Source organism: Doryrhamphus excisus, linkage group LG22 (assembly GCF_037039965.1).
Source record: "Doryrhamphus excisus strain RoL-2023G ecotype Guam linkage group LG22, RoL_Dexc_Guam_v1.1, whole genome shotgun sequence".
NCBI lineage: Eukaryota > Metazoa > Chordata > Actinopteri > Syngnathiformes > Syngnathidae > Doryrhamphus > Doryrhamphus excisus.
The window spans coordinates 10,460,279-10,473,490 of NC_136378.1; the positions used below are offsets into that span (position 1 = coordinate 10,460,279).

At 41.7% G+C, this 13,212-nt stretch overlaps 1 protein-coding gene across 7 annotated transcripts in view; it reads left to right on the forward strand.

The window, feature by feature from the left end:
• Nucleotides 1-2,499: 2,499 nt before the first annotated feature.
• Nucleotides 2,500-13,212, forward strand: part of ablim3 (actin binding LIM protein family, member 3) — a 33,974-nt gene continuing 23,261 nt past the window's right edge. For all 7 annotated transcript variants that reach the window (XR_013625304.1, XM_058063617.2, XM_058063618.2 and 4 more), the window contains exons 1-2: nucleotides 2,500-2,875; nucleotides 9,396-9,515. Coding sequence is in view for 6 of the 7 variants with exons in the window: in XM_058063617.2 (XP_057919600.1) it covers nucleotides 2,863-2,875; nucleotides 9,396-9,515 (133 nt within the window). In the remaining variant the exon portion in view is untranslated. The remainder of the gene's footprint in view (nucleotides 2,876-9,395; nucleotides 9,516-13,212) is intronic.

The following is a 13,212-nucleotide window of genomic DNA, read 5'->3' on the forward strand; positions in this document are numbered from 1 at the left end:
ACATATTTTGCAATCAAGCAAAAATTGTGACAAACAAGAAAACATTTTTCTGCTACAAATTGAAATTGTGCCACAGCATCTCTGCAAGTCATGTTGACAGCTACACTTTCCATGTTTAAGGTTTTTAAAAAAGGAATTTGGGCCGGATTAAGGCGCTTGGCGGCCCTGATGTGGTATTTGTGTGCCTATAGATACATATAATATCCTCTGAAACTGATTGGACACCCCCAGCCCCCTGTGCACCATGACAAAGTCACCCTGAATGCACAATATCAGCCTGCCGCTGCACATGTGATCATGCAATTGGCTATGCAAAGCTGCAGGACACAGCCCATTTATTTTGCTCAGTTTGCAAATGTGTGTGTGTGTGTGTTTGGAGGACAAAAGGCAATGGTTGTGAGAATTGAGCAGCCTGCTGATAAGGGATATATATATATATATATATATATATATATATATATATATATATATACTGAGGGTGATTGACAATGAAAAGACACTAGATTGAGCATTTTTTTCCCTTTTCCTTCATGACTCCAAACTGTTTTAACAAACATGCAATTCTCAAGGGACTAAGGAACTTCTGATTCTGATCACAATTTTTATGAACAGTTTTAGTGACGACAATAAGCATATCCCATCAATAACATGTTTGGTTGGTTGGTACCCATCAAAACAAAGTCTTTTTCGAAAATGCAAATTTCCTGTGTTAAAAAAAAACAAACTCAGCGAAGGGAACAGCAACAAGGAGGCTGAAAAGCCATGGGTTGCAGACCCCGGCCTATTCCATCTTGCTGTGATAACCTGACCCGCACTGTTGCCCTCATTGCACGGGAAGGCCAGCTTCCTGTTTTTTCCCTGTCAGTCCAGAGCACAGGATTGACACAGTGCATAGTCAGCACCCAGGACCAATAGGCAAAGATCCGCCCACAATGACGAGGCTCATAATAATAATGTAAACAAACATAAACAGTAAATGAGGAGAAAGAACTTCAGTACACCGGGACAATGTACTTTATCTAAAGCTATAAAATAGTTTTTTAAAGGAACGACTGAACAACCTAAAGCCATGCATGCAGTAGTAAATTTGGGAACAAATCGGCCGCAGAGGACACTGTGTGTGGCGGCAGAGGAGAGTGCCCTGCCGCCGCTCACATCCCGTCGACTCATTGTCCCGCTTCCTTTTGAGCTTCACAAGCAGGGCTTCCTCAGGACATAGTTGGAGGATAATTGAATGAAAACAGCACACACACAAATAAGGGGAGGGAGGCTGTTGACGAATCCAATGGCCCATGACTGACATAAAATAGCAGAATATTAGTCAATATTAAGGAATTAGGGGTTAGGTAAATCCAAAAAATATTTACAAATTAAGTCTATCAAAACTGAACCACCATAAAAGTCACCCTTCTACCCCTTCTTAAAGACATATAGTGAACCCACACCAGAAGTACACAAACCAGTGAAGGTAATTACGCCAACAACTACACACAATGAAGCATGTCTCACTCAAATTAACCTGGCCTCTTCACTAATTAATCCAATTAACTCAATTGCTGTACAGGAGTGTGAGTGTGAATGTGCCCTGTGATTGGCTGTCGCCCAAAGTGAGCCGGGATAGGCTCCAGCATCCCCCCTCGACCCTAGCGAGGAAAACCAGCATAGTTAACGAATGAATGCATTATGAGAGTTGTCCAGCAGAGCGCGCTGTTATAGCAGTTTTGGCCACAATAAATTGTCCCAAAATACATTTTTGCAGTTTACAGTCTTCAAGTGTGCTTCAAGTCGACGCACGGTTTAATCCCATGTACAGATATTTATCTCATTCTGAGCAAGTATTAAATAAGGGGAAAATGACTTTATTTTTTATTTAATTGTTTTTTGCAGAATGACGTAGTGTCACTTGGGAGCTGTGAAGCCGCCAGCAGTGACGTCGCCTCCCCCAAGAGATTAAGACAGGTGCGGCAAGCAATGACAGCTACTTTGGAACAGAGAAGCTTTCACAATAAAAACATTAAAGTCTCAGCAGACTGGAACTGTGAGACAAAAACGAAAACACCACGCCTTGCACAATAATGATTGGATTACAACACTGAACTTGTTATTTCACAGACGCTTGTCATACAGTAAAATGTCAATCAGATTAAAACTATTAATAGTTTTATTCTGATTTTGACATTTTAACTGCGTTTGTCGTGTAAAATACTCATGTGAATGCCAGCTTGTTTAATTACAACAATTTATAAGTGAGTTAATTGGCAAGTGACAATTTGCAATGAGATGAAAGACTTCTTCAAATTAAGCATTACAGGCTCAAGTTAATTATGATAATTTTCGCACAACTTGCTAAGTACCCTTTGTATATTTGTAGAGTTTAAGTTGTATTTAAGTTGTACGGACACTTGATTCAGTTTCTCATCATTTTTAAGGCAGAACCAGCGAGGCGTTTAATTTATTTTGAAAAGGCGTACCGGAAACGGCTGGCTGTGACTATGTGAAGGCGCTTGAGGGGCGCGCACACTGTCAGGGAGAGCCGGTAGAGAGAATGTGAAGGTGGTATCGCCTGAGCTGCTTTGTGTTATAACTAATCCCAATTTCTCCTCTGGAAAAAACACACATACAGGAAAAACAGGACCACTATATTAATTTGTGTGTTTTTTTCAATTTTTGTTTGCATTGTTTTCCCCGTGTTGTAAGAAATGGACTGGAAGCAGCGTTGCGAAGAGTGAGGAGCATCATTTGCCTTCACCGGATATTCACTCTTAATGACACAATATGGATACACTATTCTGAGTGACGTTGGCGCATACTGTATGGGATTCTTTTTCGTCGAAACTGCCTTGTTTTGGAGAAGAACACATCATGAGTTCCAGTGGTAAGTTCGATCCGTGTAGGTGAGCTGTAGGACAATAGTGGACTAGGAAATCATGAGTTACACCTGAACAGTCTCTTGTAATCCAATACAACAGCGTTGCCTTTCATTCCGGCTTTATTGTGCTCACAATTCCATTCAAAGTTGCGTTCAGGTACCATCATTGCATTACACTTTGGTGTTTCTATTATATTGGTTCATGCATCCATGATAAAACTGGAAGAGGTCAGCCACATTTGTTCAGAGTTCAGCCACACTAGATCTTTTTTTGGATTCTTCATCCACGTCACAGTTGTTGCCTTTCCAACCTTCATTTCTGTTTTTCCTCATTCTAGCCACCATTCACACCCAGCATGTCACGATTCCCATAACAAGTGGCTCTCATTCACTCACGCAGCTTCAATATGTGATTATATAGAGTTGTATATTTCCAAATGAGCACTTTCACGGATATTGAACCCCCACCGACTTTCAGCTGTTGCCACTACATAAAAGTCCACCTGTCACTTCTCCAACATGGTCATTGGAGGAACAGACAGCACTGCAGGTTTTCCAGGCAAGACCGCTGCTGGTCTTGTGGACTTTATGTGAATGTGATGCAGAGCATGACGAAGACACCCGGAGGCTGCTGTCGTACTTATCTTAGACTAACCCGAAGGCTGCCGTGATGCTAAGCTGACCTTGTATCAGCTGACTCCGACCCTGATCCCCTGTCAGCTGAATCAGGGCTTTCCCCCGCAGGGCTGGCGGTTCAGCTCTGTGCATGTGAATGTTGTTGTGCCTTTGTACAAATTATCCCTTGTTGATCCACGAGGGAGACCGATTTGTCAGGGAAAGACCTAAAAATATATCTCCCTCAGTTGCAGTGATTTTAGAACACCCAGTGTTCATATCACATAAACATAGTATTACTGCATCAGTCATACACAAGTCTGTCATTGTCAGGATGTACAGTACATTATTCATCTCTCTTGGTGCCACCTCGCCTGACCTCAAGTTCCCATGCAATGTTTGATGGTATTTTTTAGAGTTTGGGACTGAAAAAGGTATGAGCAGCTATCCCACAGTTCAAGAATTACAGGGTACAGTACACCAGTATAGACTTTACTGTGGGTCCATTTCAACCAGAAGTACTTAATCATCACAAGCTCGCCCAATCTGCTATACTTTTGACTTTTTTTTATAAATTTTCCCTTTGAGTGTTGTCTTTGGATTCATTGTTCAACAGATCCTGGGGAGTCCTACATTGCTGTAGTGTACTGAAAAGGTTTAAGATGAAAACAACAGTGTCTGTGGAATTAGGATCACAGTGGCAGCGTGGTTAATAGTGGTTAGTAACTCTTAGCTCAGACGCTCTGGGTTCAACTCTTAACTCGACTCTTTCTGCAGGTACTCCAGTTTCCTCCCACAGTCCAAAACATGCACGTTATAGGCTAATCGGAGACTCTAAATTGTCCGTAGGTATGAATAACTCATGTTTCAGAGCTACATTAAGCAGAATGACACTGAGCAATTGTGCCGTAGCAGAGGACTTTGTGGATGTAGCTTCTTTTTTGTTGTTTGCAAAAGATGTTCAGAACCATTTGAAATTTATTGAAATGATTATTGAAAGCATCATCCTAAATACAGAATGTGGTTTCCACAATTGAAACATTGAATTGTCTTCTGAAGGTTTCTAGTTTCTTTGTGACAGTGAAAGGTGCATGGTATTCCGCATGCGGAGGGCTGTCACAGGCTCTTGTGATTGAAAAAAGAAGAATGCTCTCAAACACATGTCAAAAACATGTCAACATGGGGGTTTGCGTCTGGCCTGAACGCTCGAGGTGTGTGTGTGTGTCTGCGTCGTAACAGAAGGCAGATGGTGGTGGAACATGCTTAGTGAACATGTGTCTGTTGGCATGAAACACCACGGAGCTTAGAGAAAGACAGACTCTCTCATCCAGTCAGTCAGTCAGTCAGTCAGTCAGTCAAACATGTGTTCCCTTCTTGCCCCAGGCACTTCTGGCTCGGACATGAATGGGCCTGGTAAGCTGAAGCGTGTGCGATGTTTTCCACTGCATTGGATGTGATAGCCCAGAGGCCATCCTCACACAGTATAATTACACACAACACTGACTATGTACCAGGGCCTCTCATGGTCAACTGGGTCTTTATGTGTCCAGTCTGACTTTTTTGTGTTTGCTGGACAGACCAGTACCGTCTATAAATGTCACGGAATAGGACTTTAATTTCTCTTACCCGCATAAGCAAAACACATAAATGTTTTAAAGGTTAGAATGAAACGGAGTGGGATAAAGCACATGTTAATCAATACCCTGCAGGGTTTCCCACAGACTGCAATCTATTTGTGGTGGTGGTGGTAGGGTGGGTAGTAGGTTGTGGCATTATCATGTAATTACTACATAACTACATAATGTAACTGCTATGGATGCTGTAGGAGAGGAAAATAACATTGTGGGGGACAAAAAGTGAGTGACATTTCCACATGGCTATCATACTCATCACAACTCAATATTAGTGAATGTTATTACTGTTGTGAATATGTCCATATGTCCATGTTCAACAGGACAAACTAAATGTAACCACAACAATATTAAAAGACTTACATATGCGTAGTACATCAGCAGGATGACCAAGATAATGGCACCAGATGCTATGGCTCACCTTGTGTTCACCCCATTTTGCTCATGGCTGATCTTACTTCATACCTCCTGTGCAAACCAAAAGAACAGCTTAAATTGTACACACATAAACATCCGGAAGGGAATATACGCCGCACTTGACCTCAATACCACAAAGTGCAACATTGGCACGTACCACTTTGCCGATATTTCCATCTTTTCTGGGGTAAAAAAATGCTACCCAGAACTAGAACTTGTTTCCGTTGATGACAAAGAAGTTCCTTGTCTGTATTATTTCCTGGTGTAGTGGGACACTGAACATCTGTGCGAGTGATCATTGCTGATGTCAATATGAATGGCAATTTAGGGACCGCAGATGGAAGAAGTCACTGAAACATAACATGTCAGTGCAAGGCATTTCAAAATGGTAAGCTAAGATGGTGAACGTTATACAGTTGTACTCGCAAAGCAGCTTTTTTTAGAATGGTGTCAATATCAAGATGTACTAGAAGGGGGTTCAGAGCGATGGCGAGGACCGTATACGATTCGCACTCTTCTTTCTTGCATGTTGAACAGTCCAAACTTGAGTTAAACACCATCCATCACGTGCCGGGCAGCTTGATTATGTCTAAAACCAACAGACAACTACGAAGACACTAAAACACTGATACTGCTAAATGCAGTTTCAGTTTTTATGTGTGTATTTTGTGTGTTATATTTAATATTTCTTAGTAATCTTATAAATAAATATATATTGGACAATGGTCTCTGCAAAGCTTATCCCACCATATATTCATATATCTATGCTCACAGTTAGCAAATTACACTTAATCCCGATTATGTTAGACATGGAGAGGAGAAGAGTATACCTCTTAAGTGGAATAATAATCAGTGGGAGAGATAAACAATTGTATTACGTCTCCCCTTTTCTCCATGACCTTGGCCTCCGGTAGGATTGAGTGATCATTCACACTGTCAGTGTAGGTGCGACCCTTTGCTCTCCCGTCTCACTGTAGCAGAATGTTAGTCGGACCACTGAGTGGACTCTAGCTTTGATGAATGCTCCTCTCCGAGGTCTTGGCTGAGTTCAAGGATGATGAAAAGAAGGGTGGGGTAAGGCTGGAGGGCAGAGTTCTGATCATTTTGCTGCTGCAGACCATGGCTTGTGTACATTTACATACACCACACATTTGCAAACTGGACTGTAAAGTCATGTGGAAGTCAGATTGCATTTTGGTTAATTCAGATATATTTTGTGCAAATGTGTCAAAGAAATTACCAGGCGTGAGTGGATTTATTTACTATTCTTTAACTGAATTCTGTAATGATCTGAAAGTGATAGGGTTTTTGCATAGAGATGCTGAAGAAACTGTTTTTTGTGACATTTTGCTAAAAAAATTTTTTACGAGGACCAGCCATGATTTCATTAGCTTTTTCAAAAATGTGTGCTAAAAATTGCCACGTTTTTATTTTTTTTTTCAATAACATTACATCTGTTTTACAATTTTTTGTATTTGTAATGAATATCCAAAACCACTGAATTTCAACTAATCTAACAAGTTATTTTGCGGCCCTTTTTTGAGATGCCATATTCTGCAGTCATTTTCAATATATCTTCATACTAAGTGTATCTTTACACCTACTGTAAAAAAATAGCACATTGGCCCCGGGAATTGTGATCTCAATGCAAGCAAGCAAGTCGTGATTCACGTTTTTTTGCAGTCCTAACCGAGACTATGATTAATTCGAAAGGAGTGATGACTTTATTCACTGCGATGATTTATGTTTGTACCAATATCCCTGAGGAATGTTAATTAAAACATGATAAATTGTATACTGTATTTACAAGATTGTTGACTTAGAAACCAGGCCTCAAATTTCACAAGGGGGCAGCTTTTTCAGTAGATGGTAGCGAACCCTGGGTCATTGGCTTCGTAGCATCCCACCATTCATCCACTTTCTGGGGGTGGGGGGCCGAGCCCTAACCCTGGGTGAAAGGCTGACTACAACTCTGTGGAACATTTGGGGAGTGGAAGACCGCACCCCATTTCACAAAGCAGGGTCCATATTGGAGAAGTTATACATATTTTTCATTCAGTTAATCTCACAAGTTCTCATTGTTTTTCTTCTGTGATTATCTCTTCATTCCTCATCAGCACCACTATCCAAGCATCCCCTGCGACTGTGCTCCAGGCGTGCTCCTCGTCGTGGCTGTCAGGTCAGAGGCAGAAATAGTAGCAGCTGGTCCCTGGGGATGCTGTCTGCCTCACTGACCCTGGCCCTGTTCTTATCACCTGTCAGCTGGAGGCTGGATTCTCCCCCTGGCACTCGTCGGTGATTTAGTCTGGGATTACACCTGTTGCTAGGCGGCTATCCTTATTAGAATGACTCGCCATCTCTATATGGGAAAGGACGTACGGCTGGTCTCAAGCTCTCTAATGGTTCTAGACAGAAAGAACTTGGCTGGGTTGAATGGCAATGTGCCCACTCACACAATTAGATATTGTTGCGTAATTCTTAAGCTCCTGAGGCGATTGTGTGTGTGTGTGTGTGTGTGTGTGGATTGCCTGCTTAGGTGCAGCAATTTGTCATGCATATTGTAGAATTAAATTTATTTAATTAAATTGAATGAGCTAAATAAGTACATTTGGATGATTCCAACAGAAATAGGATCCGCAAAGGTTTCCTGTCTGGACTGTGAAAGCAGACAATATTCCAGACTTGCCAGTTTGTTTTGGCACCATTTCAGAAGGTCACCATTGTAAATAAATAGCCTGTGTGTATTCAGTAGGATTTGGCACAGGCTTAGTTCCCATTATGGCTTTTTGGTGTATTATAAAAAACAAGCATACTTTCTCACTTACACACACACACACACACACACATTTACAAGGAAGTGCCATTACTCAGTCCAGTAGCTAAACACTTATCAGATGGGGTAACAAATTCCAGTGGTGCCACCAGCATTGTGAAGCAAACAATGAATTAACAGTGACTTGAGTGTGGGAGACCGGCATTGGAATTAATCATACTTGCATATTTCTAATGCCCACTCTCCTGATTTGAAAGGAAACTGTGGAGTCACTGTATGCATACATTCTGTCTTCAGTCCATGGATGTATATCAAGACTGTGACACACAAACCTCACTGCACTCAGGATATGAGGTGTGCAAAGCTCTTAGACATTTTAAGTACTGCAAGTCCTTTGAGATTCCTCCAGTGAAATGGAATCAGTAGCTGTAGAGCACGCTAGCCCCGTGCCATGTGCTACCGCCACTGAAGCAGCAAAGTCCTTCAGTCAGCTATTCTGGTAGAGAGCAATGCTAGCTGCTTATCCCACCATTATACCTCTCCAACACTGTAGCACCACTCCAATGCTCCTTGAGGAAGATAAAGGGCAGAATTACCAAGCATGACTTCAGGTAGTCAACCACAGGCTTACTATTACGGTAGCTGGGATTTTTGTTTAATTTCATGAAGAAATGTTGGTGTTGGTATAAGAGTATAGAGTTAAGATGCCGTCTACTGTATGGAGTTGCAATGACAAGCTACGCACACAGTCTCATCATAGTGTGTCTATGAGCAAGGGTGATGACGTAGCAATAAATCTATCTGTGGCGGTCCAAATGTAATTGTGATAGGCAGCCACAAATACATTATTGTATGGGACACATTGGAATTAGGATAGATCTACTCCACATGATGCTGCAATTGTGACTTATGGGGTATTTTACATTGAGGAGAGAGCTACCAAGGTGTCAGAACTCACACCTTTAGAACGTTCATCTTATTGTGTGAAATGCTTGGGATTTTGGAGGAGAAGTACAGTATAACAGTATTTGAGCCTTGTTGGTAGCAATGACAAAGACACTGCTTTCTGTACTTTTGTTTGCCAATACAGAGTATCAACGGGGCTGTACAGGCGGGCCAATCCGATGTCAACGATGTCGGGAAGTATGCAAAGGAGAGGTGGTTCGAGTTCAAGATACCCACTTTCATGTCAAGTGTTTCACCTGCACAGGTAAGACTTCAAATTTCTTTCATAACACCTGACAGCAATGAGGAAACACAAACTACATCACATTCTTACGCTTTCGACAAACACCCTGTATTGACTGCTAAGAATAGCGGATCCTCGTGCTAATCCATCTTAGTCGCCATGCTGAGTGCTACTAATAGCCCACGGTGAGGATTGGAGCAGATCAGAGTTCCTTTGCAGGGGACTTCGACTCCTGCTAAGGTAGCTTGCTTGCTTTTGTAATTAAGGAATACTACTTCACGGATATTCACTTACCGCGCTCGGGTCTGGAATCAATTAACCACAATGGAGTGATTATTGTATTGTACTGACTACTGCATTGTACTGTGATACTGCTGTTGCTGAAATCACCATTGAATTGCATTTCCATTTCCATTTCTGCAATTTCCAGCAGTAGTCTCTACTTAATACAACATCAATTGCACTTGAGTGAAAAGTAACTCTTTGTTTCAGAAGTACAACTGTTACTAAGCATACACGCTCCAGGCTGCAGAGCACCGTGACAAATTGTGTTTCTTGGTTCTTGGTTTCTAATTTGCTCATACACTCACACTTGACTGTCACAAGCTCTTTTCCAGGGTAGCACATACTTTTGTAGGAGTGCCATAAATCAGTGTCATGTTTAAAAAGATAAGCCATTCTGTTTACCTTATCCACCAAAAGACAATCGGTATTGTTTCATTCATCCTATAATAGCATGAGGCAGAAGGACAATAAATCACTGTATTATCAACAACAAAAATGCATTATAATAATAACATGAAAACAAGACTTTGAAAGATAAAGTCCTTGCACATAAGGTGATGATGCTACATGGTGTAGCATCATTTCAAAGCATCCAATACTTTTTTTCTCTACTAGGACCGAGGAGTTGTAATCTACATAGTACAAATTGCTTTCCTTGTGATATTAAGTAATAACCTAGTTAATTGGATGTTTGCCTGAACACTCTACACCGCCACAAAGACACTTTGTGTTAGTTTCTGTCTGATTTTGCTCCTAAATCTTGAGGCGGTGTAGCAAACAGACAGCATCCTGTTATATCATTTCATAGTTTATGTTTAAGTAATGAAGGTGAGCTGCAGTTTGTGACTTTGTAGTTGGTCTTGCACAACAGGATGATGTCATCCTACTCCAGATTAACACAGTGGCGGCTACTCATTGGAGACACGCTGCCCTCGTGTAGCTGTCACACACGCACAAATAATGCTTGTTGTGTGCATCCGAACACACATGCACCCTCACTGTGGTTGTTAAAGGTTGCTGTGGTAACGGTGTGATGGGGTACCCGCGCCCTGGTTGGTGGATATTCTCAGCATCTCTATGATGCTATTAACCAATGGCACGGCACTATTCCATGCCCCAGAGAAAAAGGGTGGTGAACACAGGAAGATAGCAGAGAAGAGGGGGATGGGGGTTGTGATCTAAACATTGGATCACAACTTTGTTCTAATATCAGGTCGGTTTATATGTATATGTTCCACTCCTCTTCTACGCCATACTTCCAGTCATTTCATTGAAAGCAGCTTTACAATAATAACAGGCTTCTCATGTTCCAGATAGCTCTCCCCATTATTGTGTGGCCAGACTATTCCACATCCCTGCCTGTAATATGCTCTCCAATGTGGGCCCCTGCACAGCCAGCAGTTTTCCACAGCTTTTATTGTTCCGTCGTCTGACTCCCCCTCACAGACAAATGTGCTGCGTGTTCTTTTGAACTTTATAAACTCCCATCAAGGCTCCATGCTGTGCTGCCGGTGCTGTTGTCTGGTTTTGTTTGGTTTGTAGTGTAGCTAAAGATGACAAATAACCACGCATCATTTTAAGGTTACATTTTGTTTCCTTGGCTAACTTGCTTTTGCCTCCATCCTCTCCCATTGTTTCTTTTTTTGGGCTCTTGCTTTCCTACAGACTGCCACTCAAGCATGAAATCAATTTCTCATCACGGGACAGGATGACATTGGCATGCTGTGTGTGTGGAGACTAATGGCTAATACCATACCACCAGGGTGACAATCCTCTGTCAGCAGATAATTGCCACCTGTGTCGGATGTGTTTATGAACTGGGAATACGTGTGTTTTAACATTGGATTTTTTTTCCCCAGCGAGAATCATAACAGGATTATTGACCCGTAACAGTAAAACTATGTCAGATATTTCAAGTTTCTTTGTCCTCCCTCATTCCTTCGCTATATTTGTATGTAAAATGTTTTTTAGTGAAGTGTTAAGATTTCACACTTTGTTCTGCGGTCCTCGAATGCATCATAGATGTGGTGCTGTGCCTGGCTGAGTTGGACGCCAATTCCACGTGCTTAGTGGTCATCATACATGATCATTCATTAGTGGTGAGTACCTAGACATATTATTCTTTAAATGTGCAAAAAAATAAATCTTGGACGTAACCCTGTGAAAAGGGGGCTCTACTGTACTCATATGTTTCACTTTCAATTTCAACTAATTTACACTATGCTTGATTATAACATGCAGAAGGAACAGATCACCAGTCAGATCAGATCACCACACAAAAGAAGTTTGTGTGTTTTGTGACTCTCCTGGAACCTCCCACTGTTGTGGCAGGTTTAGGAGATGATGCGGTGTTGAATTACTGTCAGACTGGCTCACAGGTTCATTTTGGCCCAGTGACAATGACGATGTTCTCTATTTTGTACGAATCACTCTTCGGTTTCAAGGGAGACATAAGCAACCAAATAGTCGTAGTTCAAATTCTAATATGTATTAACCATGCAAGCAATTCATGATGTGAAAAAAAGCAAACATTCCCGTTTATAGACTGATTAGAAACTCCTTTCCACAAGGAAGGTATTGTTTAGGAAGAAGCCATTTTTAATTGAGGAAAAAGCAGGTTTGATAAATATTGACGGCTGTGCTTCTGTCTGGTAGGACTCCTATGCTGTTCCAACCGCATCATTTTTGGAGTTCTTGCAGACATGTTTTAGTCAGCAAGCCCTCCCTTAAGACACCATTAACCCAGTCTCTCAACCACTGCATTTATAACATCCTCCATCTGAACACAAAATAAATATGTAGCTGCCAAAAAGAGAAAAGAGGTGATGAATAAAAAAGAAAAACTGCGAGACACATTTCTCAGACAAAAACAAACTGGGGGGTTACATGGAAGGGTAGCTTCCTGTAGCTATAGCAACCGCTGGTACGCTAGTCCAATCACCACGCCAATGCCTGGTTGCTAGGGAGAGAAGCGAATGCAGGAGGCAACGGGATTTCTCCCCGACGGCTCTCCAGGATGCTGGGTACATGATAGGGATTATTTCTCTGCATTTCTGTGTCAAGACTCCACGTATTGGAGGCTTTTCACACTCACACCTTGCTTATTGTCATGAAATGTGTTTGTGTGTGTTAAACTGGGAGTGTGTACGCCCCAGCCAGGTGGAGCTTAGGAACAAATCCTGCTGTGTCACAGCTTTTTTTCTCTCTGTAATCAGATATGACCTCACCAAGTCTACTAATCCCTCGCAATTTACTTCTATCTTTTTGTATCGGCATTCCCATCCATGCCTAATATTTCCCATTTGACCAAGGTTGAAAGTTCACACATGGCAGGCTGCTTTGAAGAGACTCTGCTGGGCAGCCATCTGTCTTTATCCAAAAACTACTGCCAAGTGGCAAATGCGAGCCAAATGAAAGTTATTCATGCATAATC